A 12,661-nucleotide genomic window follows, 5' to 3' on the forward strand; every position below is an offset into this window, starting at 1 on the left:
GCCTTTCTCACATTGGCTAATGTTAATGTTTATGAGTCCATCATCAGGAGAACACTGAACAACCACGGTGTTCATGGCAGAGTCGCAAGAAGAAAGCCACTGCTCTCCAAAAAGAACATTGTTGCCCATCTGCAGTTTGCTAAAGATCATGTGGACAAGCCAGAGCAATACTGGAGAAATGTTTTGTGGATGGGTGAATAGAGCAGCGTTATGTTTGGAGAAAGAAAACACTGCAATCCAGCATAAGAACCTTGTCCCATCTGTGAAACATGGTGGTGGTAGAGTATCATGGTTTGGGCCTGTTTTGCTGCATCTGGTCCAGGATGGCTTGCCATCATTGATGGAACAATGAATTCTGAATTATACCAGCAAATCCTGAAGGAAAATGTCAGGACATCTGTCCGAGAAATGAATCTCAAGAGAAAGTGGGTCATGCAGCAAGACAACGTCTCCAAGCACACAAGTCGTTCTACCAAAGAATGGTTAAAGAAGAACAAAGTTAATGTTTTGGAATAGCCAAGTCAAATTCCGGACCTTAATCCAATTGAAATTGTGTGGAAGGATCTGAAGCAAGCAGTTCATAGGAGGAAACCCACTACCATCACAGAGTTGAAGTGGTTCTGTACTGAGGAATGGGCTAAAATTCCTGCAAGCCGTTGTGCAGGACTGATCAGCAGTTACAAGAAACCTTACTTGCAGTTATTGCTGCAAAAGGGGGTCACACCATACTGAAAGCAAAGATTCACATACTTTTGCCACTCACAAATATTTAACACCGGATCATTTTTCTCAATAAATAAATGACAAAGTATATATTTTTGTCTCCTGTTTGATTGGATTCACTTTGTGTACTTTCAGGATTTGTGTGAAAATCTAATTATGTTTTGGGTCATATTTATGCAGAAATATAGCAAATTCTAAAGGGTTCACAAACTTTCAAGCAGCACTGTATAAATGTTATGAATTATAGTATTTATTTCTAAATTTTGAATGGGCTCTTATTTTTAATATTTTCATTTGTCTTTTTTTTTGTTTTACACTCATTTTTAGTCATTTTGCTATGTGCTTTTATCATTTTTTTTATTTTATATTTTAGTAATTTTAGTACTTAATTTAGTACATAGTAGTACATTTCATAGCTTTCTTGGCAAGTTAAGATTGCCATTTATTTCCCATCGCCTCTAATATGGTACTTTTTAAAACAATGCAGATGGTCAGGGTGACCTTATTCTCAGCCTCCTTGTCTCCTTTTTCACATTCCCCTGTGTTAAGCATTGCCTGCACAACTGCCTAATGGCTTTAGCAGTTCATTTAATTACATATTCTGGCTTTATGCGGCAAATATGATGGATTGAGAGTTGGTCAGAAGAAATCATAAGCAGAGCTCCAGACTTTTGATTTCTGCATTGAAGACCATACGCATGTAGAGAGGGAACATTTTTGGGGTGTTCCTGTGAGCATTTGACTTGGCAGACTGAAGTATGTAAATGCTATACGTCAAGTCTGTTTATAATTTGCTTTGATGGGGAAAAAAACTTGCTCTATTCTTTTTCTATTCTATCTGTTATCTTTTTATTATATAACTAAAAAAACAACAACAAAAACCCTTGCTACGTAACCCTTGTAACTTTTATGTTAATGATCGTATTGAACTTGAGCATTTAGCTGTATGGATCTGATTTGTTTGAGTCTCACCCTGAAACTTATTTTTTATCAGTCATACTCATAACAATCATATATAACCTTGAAATCCCATCGTGTTATTCCAATTGTATGTTTATTGAATGAACTGAGTGAATGAGTTATTTTTAATGTGCAGGTGATTCACTGACCTTATGTCTAACCACAAAAGACATTCAAGTGCAAGATTTTATGTCTTTCTTTGACCATTACTAAATGCTTTATTTTCCATGCCCCTCTCTAATTTAATGGCATCTTCACATTGTAAGCAAACGGACAGGAATGTTGTTGTTTTTTTTGTTCCCTTTCCCTAAAACATTTCCAAGAGACTGAATGCCTCCAAAATTTTACAACAAGCCCTACATAGTCATTTGGAAAACATCCCGCCAAAAAGCAGTTAATAATGAAGCTGCCTTTGTTCTTGTGCCAACTGCAGTGTTGATCTGCTTTTACATGCATGTGAAGGACAAAGCAGTGAAGCTCAAACATTGTAATCTCCTTTTCGGATCAGATACACGGAGCTCGGTGTGAATTGCTGTTAATGTTTAATGTCTGTTGATTTATTGTACTGTAACTGTTGTAGACCTGCAGTGGCCAACAATAAGTGTAAAATCTTAATGGAACTTTGCCTTTCTGCCTTTCACATGTGTGTGTGTGTTTTTATTGCTGTGGTTGCATAACTTTTTATTAGTGTTTTTTTACTATTATTGTTATCATCATCATCATCATCACTGACAGAAAATAAAGTGTATTTTTGCTAACTAATGGACCGGTCGACGTTATGGTTTAGAAAATGAAAACAGTCTATATAAATTAGACATTAAGTCTAACTTACCTGTAATACTGTATATAATAATCATGCTGGTTGTTTGAGTTCTATGTATATTCATTAATTGTGCGTGTGTCTTTGTTAGCACGGACAGGGGAGCTGATGGGAGAGTTTGGTCGGCTATATGAACAGCAGTATGCGGTCGCTCTCTTTAACAAGATGCGCTATGACATTGAGGGTGGAGGAGGCCCTCAGAATCAGCTCCTGCACAGGAAGGTAAAGTACTTTTCTTTTCCTCTTTTTCAGCTCTGCTTGTCTTTTTTTAACGGTGCATGTGAAACAAATGAAATCAGGGTCATTTCATTTCTCATGGGACTGATGGTCTGTGATGTCAGACGGCAGATTAGATTTGGGGATAATTGCTATGTTTGAACACATGTAGATTTGTTTATTTGAAATATGTAGTATTATCACAGTATGACCCTTTAAAGATGAGCAGTTTGTACACTTTTCATTCGTCCGTGGGGGGGGTGTGTGTGTCTGTAGACAGAGACACTGGGTGGGCAAAGTAAACACAAATTAAGCACTTCCAGTCCTAACATCTGTCTATATAATAACATCTGTCTATATAATGTATAATTAGGTACTGGGTCCTTACTGAAAATAGAGGGACAACTGTCTCTCTCTCTCTCTCTCTCTATCTCTATCTCTATCTCTATCTCTCTCTCTATCTCTATCTCTCTCTCTCTATCTCTCTCTCTCTCTCTCTCTCTGCTTAAACCGGACTTTATTTGAACCACCCTTCAATTCTTGTGTTTCTTAGATGCCGCTTAAGAATAAGTCCATCTTCTCAGGGGCTTTGTTCCAGTATCTAGAAGAGAACAAAAAATGGAGGAATCGTTTTCTCTTTATTCCTGACTCCTACAACATCAACTATTATGAAAACAAACAGGTAATGAGTGTATTAAAATAAAATTATCTTTCGCTTTTCAGTAGTAGTAGACTAATACATCAGCCAAGCTAATCTGTTAATCTTAAACTTTTTGGTTTAATCTTAAACTTTTTTAAAGGCACCATGAACAGTTTGATGATTCCAGAAGTTTAAATAAATAAATGCATTTATTTAATTATTTTTAAAATATATTTTTATTTGTTTAGTCATTCATTCATTTGAAATAATACTGCTTTCTTTATACTCTTATCTGTTTCTAATTTAGGCCCATGACAGAGGGCTGCATCCTAAAGGCACCATTAACTGTGCTGGCTACAGGGTCCTGACCTCTATGGAGGAATATCTCGAACTCCTTAACACCAGCCTACCAGGTCAGTCTAAAGGAGTGAGAGGAAAATGAAAAAGAAAGATGGGAAAACCTCAGGGAGGAAGCAAATTCTTAAAATTTTTTCCCAAAGTAAAGTTAAACTCTCTAAAACTAAGCAAAAGTTACTGGCTTACCGGTTTTACTGAGGTCATGTCATCATGGCAGCAAAGTTGAAATAATAGATGACTTTACAGTTAAAGGGTTAGTTCACCCAAAAATGAAAATTAGCTTGTGTTTTACTTACCCTCGAAGCATCCTAGGTGTATATGACTTTCTTCTTTCAGACGAATCCAGTCGGAGTTATATTAAATTGTCCTGGCTATTCAAAGCTCTATCATTGCAGTCAGCGGGTGTTGCAGTTGAACAGTCCACAAGTCGTCAAATAAAGCTCGCGCATTCATAATCAACGTGCCGCAGACGGCTCCGGGGGATGAATAAAGGCCCCCTGTAGCGAATCCATACGTTTTTGTAAGAAAAATATCCGTATTTCAAACGTAATAAACACTTTTCTCTCACTTCCGTTATCTGTCATACGCAGAAGCCGTTCCGGCAACGCCGCGCGTCTTGCGTCATCAGCCGGAACTGCTTTAGTGTATGACAGTCAGCGGAAGTGAGAGAAAAGTGTTTATTACATTTGAAATATGGATATTTGTCTTACAAAAATGCATGGATTCACTACAGGAGGCCTTTATTCACCCCCCCGGAGCGGTGTGAGGCACATTTATTATGAATGCGTGTGCTTTATTTGACGACTTGTGGACTGTAGGATGCTTTGAGGGTAAGTAAAACAAGCTAATTTTAATTTTTGGGTGAACTAACCCTTTAAGGTCAGTAAACAATTCAATCACACAAGACTTATGTGAACAACATGTATGATCATGTGTAAGTCATGTGGTTATGACTAGGGATGCACCGATACCGATACTGGTATCGGTATCGGGCCTGATATTGAGCTCCTGTACTCGTACTCGTTAAAATGCCCCGATACCAAACGCCGATACCACTAGGGCTGTCGCGGTGAGGGAATTTCCCTTGCGGTAATTTTGAGTGGCTCAATAGCGCGGTATGCGGTATTACCGCCATATATATATATATAATTTGTGTGTGTATGTGTTCCGATATAGCTAACGAGGTCATATTCAGAAGACAATGAAACCGAAACCAAATAGCATTGAAACAGGAAGTAAACAGAGGAGAATGACAAAATAACGGTCCACATAACAGAACATAAGCCTGACAATAAGATCGTTATGCTATCGTTAGTCTATATGCATAACAGTTAGCCTAGTTGTAATCTGATTTTCTAATCTGACTGGACAAGAGACTTTCTAATTATATTTCCACCTGCGCGCGTTCTAGACGGGCTGTCAAGTCAGTGCAGTTACAGTGTTGCGCCACAAGGTGGTGGAACGTGACTGTCATTCAACTACACGTTCAAAAACGCTGATTCATTCTATCAAAGAGACGTAATGAAACACGCTGTTGAAATCATTTTAACTTTGAGCGCCACTTTAATCGGGCAAGTACTGGAAAAAGTGGTATCGGTGCATCCCTAGTTATGACATTTAAAACCATATGTATTTATTACCTGTGCCTTGCTATAACTAAAAACATTTTTTGTATTGAACTTGCAGCCTTTGAAATAAATGTAGAGTAGAGTTGAGCCAGAGTCTAGATAAGAAATGATGAAATGGAGTGTAAAGTAATGGGCTGTGATCTTTGTATGTTGTGCAGCTCTAGTCATGATGACAATGGAGATCTTCTCATAAGGCCACTTTTAATAGAATATTGAATCATGCAACATGCATTTTGCAGGTGTAAAAGCTAAAGTTGGCAGTTCTCCATTCCTGAAATGTGCGACGCAGTTTCCCCTCATTCTCTGGCATCCTTATGCTCGTCACTATTATTTCTGCATGGTGACGGAGAAGGAGCAGCAAAAGTGGAACGCTCTCTTTCAAGACTGCGTCCGGCACACCAACAATGGTGAGTCTTAACCCTGCTCTTAAAAATAGCCGTCCTAGTGTCCACTTTCCCCTCTGTCTCTTTAATACCCAGACACACATTTCTGACTCATTACTTCAGGTAATCGGCTTTCATTATGGTTATTGCTGTTCATGAGGATAAGCCGGTTTCAGACTTGCTAGAATAACTGATGTGTTATTTCATAAATCAGCTCTTTTGGACATCACTTTATCAAAAAGGAAACTCGAGTGGAACGCTTGGCACGGTTGATGATGGTATTCATTTGGCTTGTTTGATAATAGAAAGAATGTTACCGCTCAAGGCTGTAAAAAGAGTCGGATGAGATCATGTGGAAAACTGGAGATGTGCTGTTATTCATTCTCTGTGTGTGTGCTGTATGACTGTTTATTTTGTAGAGCTTCTGTAACTTTATATAATTTGCAGAAATTATAGCATTTCACTATAAATGTCACTTTCTGTGTTTTGTATGTGCCAATTAAAAAAATGTGATTTGAGCAGACATTTTATTTGTTGCATTAGTCTAGTCAAAGTTGATTTCCAGGCTAGACATATATGTATTTTGCAAAAAAAACCCGTATATTTTCTTGACGATATGCTTCGATTTAAGTTTACAGATCTTAGGCAAGTATTTGCTCATGTACATAATATAGTTACACTGTGCCTAGGGCTATCAGAAAGTTCATTGTTACTGTGAGAGTTTTGTTCTTTCACAGTGATGTCACTGTTAGATTACTTGATATGTTGTTTGTCAGGACACTCAAACAAGAGGATATTTGTCTGTTGAAGCGTATGTTAAGATTGTCCCAACTTATTATGGTTATGTCACCTGCTTGGTGGGCCCTTCATATGATTTTGCTTGATACTAAACACTCTTGAAAAATATCCTGTTAAATGTATGGTAAAAAAATGGCAGCTGTGAGTATTAGAAATTAACCAAATAAATAAATAAATAGACGCAACACTGTGCCAAATTTTTCACTATTGTGGGATGGCATTGGTACCTATATATTACAACTTGTAACCATTCATTTATTTAAGTGATCTTAATATACCAAGCTACTTGAACTACTAAAATCAGCTTTTTATCTTTCAAACGTACCAATAACCACCATGATAATACAAGTGGTACAAAGCCTCGTGATGAAAAGGCGTCGTAAATGGCCTGTCCATAAAACATGACCAAAGTTTACATTGGCCACCATCAGGGTGTAACACACATGACACTAAAATAATGCAATAAACATAACTAAAAAATGGAAAATGTAGCACAAAACACTGTAATGTACATTACTAATAACAAAAATAAGAAACAATTATTTATACAAAATATAATCATATGTGATGTCATAAAGGAACTTCTGGAAATGTCAATTCACTGTTTTCACCGTAAAAAAAGGAAAAAGGTAATTAATAGTTTTACTTCCACAGACGATAAATTAAACAGTAGTTTACAGTAAAAGTACATGTAATGGGTTTGTTAAACCATTTAGATTTTTTCGCTGAACATGGTTAAGTAACTTAGTTTGCTAGTTTTTACAGTCTTTTTCTGTAAAAATTAAAAACTTTTTTTTTGCAGTGTAGGGTGGTTTTCAAAGGAAGCGTTGTTGAGGGGGTCCCACTATGGCCTTTTAAGGTATATAGCCTACTCAATGGGCATGTGAGAGAGAAGTCTGATGGTATTGACACTATTTGATGTGATAGAAATTCAGTCTAATTATACTTAAGGTATTCTAGTTGTTGGGTGTGAGGTACTCTATGTCTCATAGACGTCTTATGATGGCTTCTATGGCTGCTAGAACTGTTTTCTCTCCGCTGTAGTCCAGATTCCAGAGTGGTCACAGCTGGGGCTGTCAACCCATAATTCAATTTGGATGGGAGGCTGCTGAGAGGGAATGCACACTTGCGGCGAGGACAGTAATGTCCCCTTGGGTATTAAGGCGGCCATCTAAAAGCGTGTGTGTGTTATAGTTAGCCAAATCCCTGCTGCGTGTAGTATGTTCTGAATGCAAGCACATCTGCAGAGACTTTTTCCCCAAATAAGGGATGGTTCAGTTCTGGTTAAGTTCTTTGCTATTCATTAGTCTGTTTAAGATGTTCCCTGACATATTTAAAATATGTTAGACTGTCATTTTCTATTCTCGCTGTTTTGAAGGTTAGCTGTTAATGGAGACTGCGCTTCTAGAGAGGTGACGGTGCCTATCTTGACAATATAATAATGAGGAATCTGTTTTTTTTTTCTCTCTCTCTCTCTGTTTGTCACAGACACTAATAGGAGTGGATAAGTGTTTTTCTTCTTTGGCTTAAAATGAAGCATGCAGTAAACCGTAGTGCTTAATTTCTGGAATTTATCTGCTTTTAACAGCAGAGCAAACACTCTTTGTAGTATTATGTAACTTTTGTCTGATTCATCGGTTGAAAAGATGTTGTTTTTTGTGATTATGTACCTGGTCACCATGGCAGTTTAAGGCAAACCCTGCAGAAGGAGTGTAGGTTTGAGTGATTCGTAATCATAATTTGACCACTGATATAATTGCCCTTCCCTTTTACTGTCCTGGTACAGCGTCATTATTTGTGAGCTTGTGGATGACATGGTTTCCTGCAACACTTTGAACATTGCTGCTGTTAAATCTACTTTGCCACACCAAAAATAATCTTATTTAATGTGAGTTGTGTATGTGAGTTTGCAGTTCAAATTAAATGTGACAAGATGATAAGAAATGTCTTTTTACTGAGTTTATAAAAACAAAATGTAGTTAAGAAGACTAATGTCTCTTTCTTTATTTGATATTAGATGACTCTAACAGAAGTCCTTTATTTCATATGGTACTGTGAATTTATTTGTCACAACATCTGCTGAGAATTAAAGCATCTAAACTGAAAACATGAGCCAGACACATGTCTTCGATATGGTTGTGTCAGAACTTTGTTGGTTCAAATTGCACTTCTGCATAAAGGGCTAAATGTGATGTGTGACTTAATATAATAAATTGCTTAAAACAGCTCATCTGTGTCCTAAAATGTGTCAGGACACTAGGATCCAGGAACATGCAGTGATCCAATAGGATGGTGTTATTCTGTGACTGGATGCCCAGAGGAGTAAACCCAAGAGTGCATGAACAGTTAAATCAGGACTGGATCCTGACAAGTCGCAGCATGTTTTTGGAAGTGCATCATTTACATGTACAATGTTTAAGATCACTTAATCATAAGGCTGTTCGAGCAACCAATGCATTTCTACTGTAGTATACTAGACTTTCTTTGCTGTAAGTATCCTGGCTTGTTGAGTTCTGTAGCCCCGTGCTGTCATGAGCAATAATGGTGGCCCAGTGAAGTCTGGAATGCAACAGCAATTCATTTAACCATGGTATCCATGTTTTGTTTGTCTGATCTTCCCTATGTGACTTTTGGCTTGGGTGAGAGAGGCTTTAAAGGAATAGTTCACCCTAAAATTTACTTAACCTCAGGCTGTCCAAAATGTAGATGAGCTTGTTTCTTCATCGAAACAGATATGGAGAAATTTGGGACTATATCACTTGTTCATCATTGGATCCTCTAGACCTCTGCAGTGAATGGGTGCCCTCAGAATGAGTGCTGATTAAAACTTGATTGTTATAATCAACTTTGATTTTAACTTCAAACCATTGCTTCTGACTAAAATACATCCATAATATTGCTTTCTCTATTGAAAAAGTTGTCTCATCTGAAATAGCCACAGATCGAGCACCAAAAGAGTTTTGAACAAATATGTCTGTGGATTTGGATGTGAGAGCACAACAGGGGAGGGACTTTTTTACTGGAGGAAGTGTTATTATGGATTATAGACTGGCCATAAGTGACGGCTTAAAGTTAAACTCCTTAATGATGGATTTGTTTCTTACAAACGCACAGCTTTTCACTTCACAAAGACGTTAATTGATTGACTGAAGTCATGTGGATTATTGTGATGTTTTTATCAGCTGTTTGGACTCTCATTCTGATGGGACCCATTCACTGCAGATGAACTATTTATGAGCAAGTGATGTAATGCTAAATTTCTCCAAATCTGTTCGATGAAGAAGCAAAATAATTTACATTTTGGATTGCCTGAGGGTGGATACATTTTCAGCAAGTTTTCTTTTTTGGGTGAACTATTCTTTTAATGTCTAAAGAGGTGCAAAACAGCTTCTGCGCAGGTCACAAATCTTACTTTGGTGAAAATTCTGTTATTTATGGTCATGAGATGGCCTACACAAAGTTGCTAGACTGTTTTTCAAGTCCCACAGAGTTTTATGATGTGTATGGCTCATGTCAGTATTGGGAGAACGTTTTATTAGGCAACTGAACAGGTTTACAGGCATGTTAATGAATTAAGTCCAGGTGGTTTAAAACCTCTCCAGTGTCCAGACACAAAGTTGCTCTTTGAAAGCCTATTGAATGTCATTGTAAAGGCCTGAGATTGACAACCTGACAGAAACTACACAAATATGTAGAAATAGTCAGAATAATTTGAATTCCTGTACACTTAAAAACAAGTATTTGTTACATAGTTACATTATGACTGAAAGGGATAAAAATGTGAAACCTCAAAACTTAGCCCTGGTGTTATCTGACCATGTCTCATGTTGTGCAAGGTATTTATCCGCTCATTGGTGTCATAGGGTTGTTAGGGCATGGTGTGAAGTGAGGATTTTTTTTTTCTTCACCGAAGATCCACATTTTTCTCTCATTGTACTTTGATCATCTGGTGTTTTTGAACTGACTTGAGATCAGTTGTTTTTACGTGCCAGAATAAGCGACCCGTTAAGCTTGTTCTCTAGTTTTTGCATAACCGTTCTCGGGCTCTCCCCAGATGTTCATAAATATGTTCATAAATTATTTTTTGTTTTGTTTTTTTTCTATTCTATTGTATTCTATTCTGTCAGAATAAGTGACCCATAACACTTGTTGTCTTGTTTTTGTGTAACACCTCTCCAGTTCTTCCCATGTATTCATGAATATATTTACTATGTGCATTTATTTTATTATTTTACTTTACTTTTACTTTATTTGACTATGCCAGAATGAACGACCCATAACTCTTGTTTTCTCCTAACAATCTCTGGTTCTCTCCGCACGTGTTCATAAATACGCTTGCACTCACAAAAGCGTCAAGCTGTGCTGATGTGGAGTGCTGGACTTCCTGCTTGTTCTCCTCCAGCCCCCCACACCCAGCCTGCTTGAACTTCCTCTCTTTGTGAGGGTTCAGGCACTCATGCGTGCATACTGTATGTACAGGAGGTTTTTACAATATGTGGGCTTTTAGAATGTCATCATAACTGACATACAGATGTGAAGCAGATTGTCAGAGTACTGAACTCGAGACAACTTGTCTTCAAATTGTGTTAGATTCAGCTAGATCATTCCGCTATGACCCTATGAATGTAACTATGGCATTGTATAGGGAATTACCATGGTAACTGATGAGGCAATGCTTCCTGTTTGCCACGGTGACCAAAACAGATTGAAGTCTGTCTTTTGGTTTGATGGAATAATCTGATTGTGAGACGTGCCTGTGGGTGTATATATAAAGATGACCCCTCTTTCTTTTTTTGTCACTCGGTCTTTTCACTTCTCTAAATGGAAAGGAACTGTGTCATGCTATTATGACATTAGAAATTAATATCTAATTGTGTTTGTTTCTTGATTATTTGTTAAAAATAAAGTTTTGTTACTTGCTTGCATATGTTGAATATAATGATGATGATAAAGTCCTGTTCTCTTGCTCAGGACTGCCTGAGGAATGTAAAGTTCAGACCCCCGCGTTCACAGATGCAGTGCGACTCTATCGGCAGACCCATGGTCACTATGGAACCTGGGACATGATGTGTGGGATGCCTCCACAGGTAAAACACACACATATACTTTTATGTATCTTGGGCAGCTCTTGCTAGATTCTTTTTTGTCTAGAATAGGAGTTCTCAACCTGGTTCTTTTTATGGGGTTCTTAAAGGGGTCATATGATGCTGCTAAAAAGAACATTATTTTGTGTATTTGGTGTAATGAAATGTGTTTATGCGGTTTAAGGTTAAAAAAACACATTATTTTCCACATCTCAGAAGTGAGTGAACGCTCTCTGTGATTGATTAGTTCTGTCTTGCAACATTTGCGTGTCCAGATGATCAGGAAAATAGTTCTATCCTACACAATTACTCGCTAACAAAGGTTATTCGTCCAATTCAATGCATATTGTACGCATTATTATTATTATTATTATTTTTTTGTTAAATAAACAAAACCACTGGTAAATAAAGCGCACCTTAGTATCGATATTTTTTGTTTGAGTATCGTTACTTTCGATACTCGTGTCAGTATCGATATATCGATACTTCGGATCGATACGCCCATCCCTATGTGACGGAGTTACGCCCCTACTATACTGTGATGATGCCCTGTCCGGCCGGAGCGACGATTCAAAACATGAAACCCCATTATAAACAAGGCATTCGTTGCATCCAGTGGGGGCATAATTATGGATTATAATGACTTATACTGTCTTTTTACACGTTGCATCGCGCCGCGTAAACATAAAACCATGTCTGCATTTGTGATCGGAGAAATGACAAACAACAAGCCCTACTCTACACTGCTCAAACTCGCGTTTGAATCATCAGTGGCAAATCCTTTAAATATAAAAAACGTACTTACAGTCTGTGAGTCAGAACAGCCGGCATTGTAGTCTACTCTCCCAGGATCAGGAAACAGACCTCCATAAAATGTGCTGCACACATCTGAATATTTGGGTTGAAGTGTTCTGGAACAGTGTTGTAAATACAACTTAACCACTGATTTCTAGTCATGTCCTCTTTTGGAAGGCCAAACAACCATAATTGGCTTTCACAACGAAACACAGCGTCACACACGGCGGGCTAGAGTGAGCAGCGGCCTAGAGTGA

General features: G+C 37.8%; 1 protein-coding gene across 1 annotated transcript in view; it reads left to right on the forward strand.

The window, feature by feature from the left end:
• LOC107690674 (niban-like protein 1) overlaps nt 1-12,661 on the forward strand; it is a 31,192-nt gene that overhangs the window by 9,950 nt on the left and 8,581 nt on the right. Inside the window, exons 2-6 of the mRNA XM_016489065.1 lie at nt 2,595-2,725; nt 3,273-3,401; nt 3,667-3,772; nt 5,584-5,751; nt 11,497-11,612. Of these exons, the coding sequence (XP_016344551.1) occupies nt 2,595-2,725; nt 3,273-3,401; nt 3,667-3,772; nt 5,584-5,751; nt 11,497-11,612 (650 nt within the window). The remainder of the gene's footprint in view (nt 1-2,594; nt 2,726-3,272; nt 3,402-3,666; nt 3,773-5,583; nt 5,752-11,496; nt 11,613-12,661) is intronic.

This window comes from Sinocyclocheilus anshuiensis, unplaced genomic scaffold (genome assembly GCF_001515605.1).
Source record: "Sinocyclocheilus anshuiensis isolate Anshui unplaced genomic scaffold, SAMN03320099.WGS_v1.1 scaffold2041, whole genome shotgun sequence".
In the NCBI taxonomy this organism is placed as follows: domain Eukaryota; kingdom Metazoa; phylum Chordata; class Actinopteri; order Cypriniformes; family Cyprinidae; genus Sinocyclocheilus; species Sinocyclocheilus anshuiensis.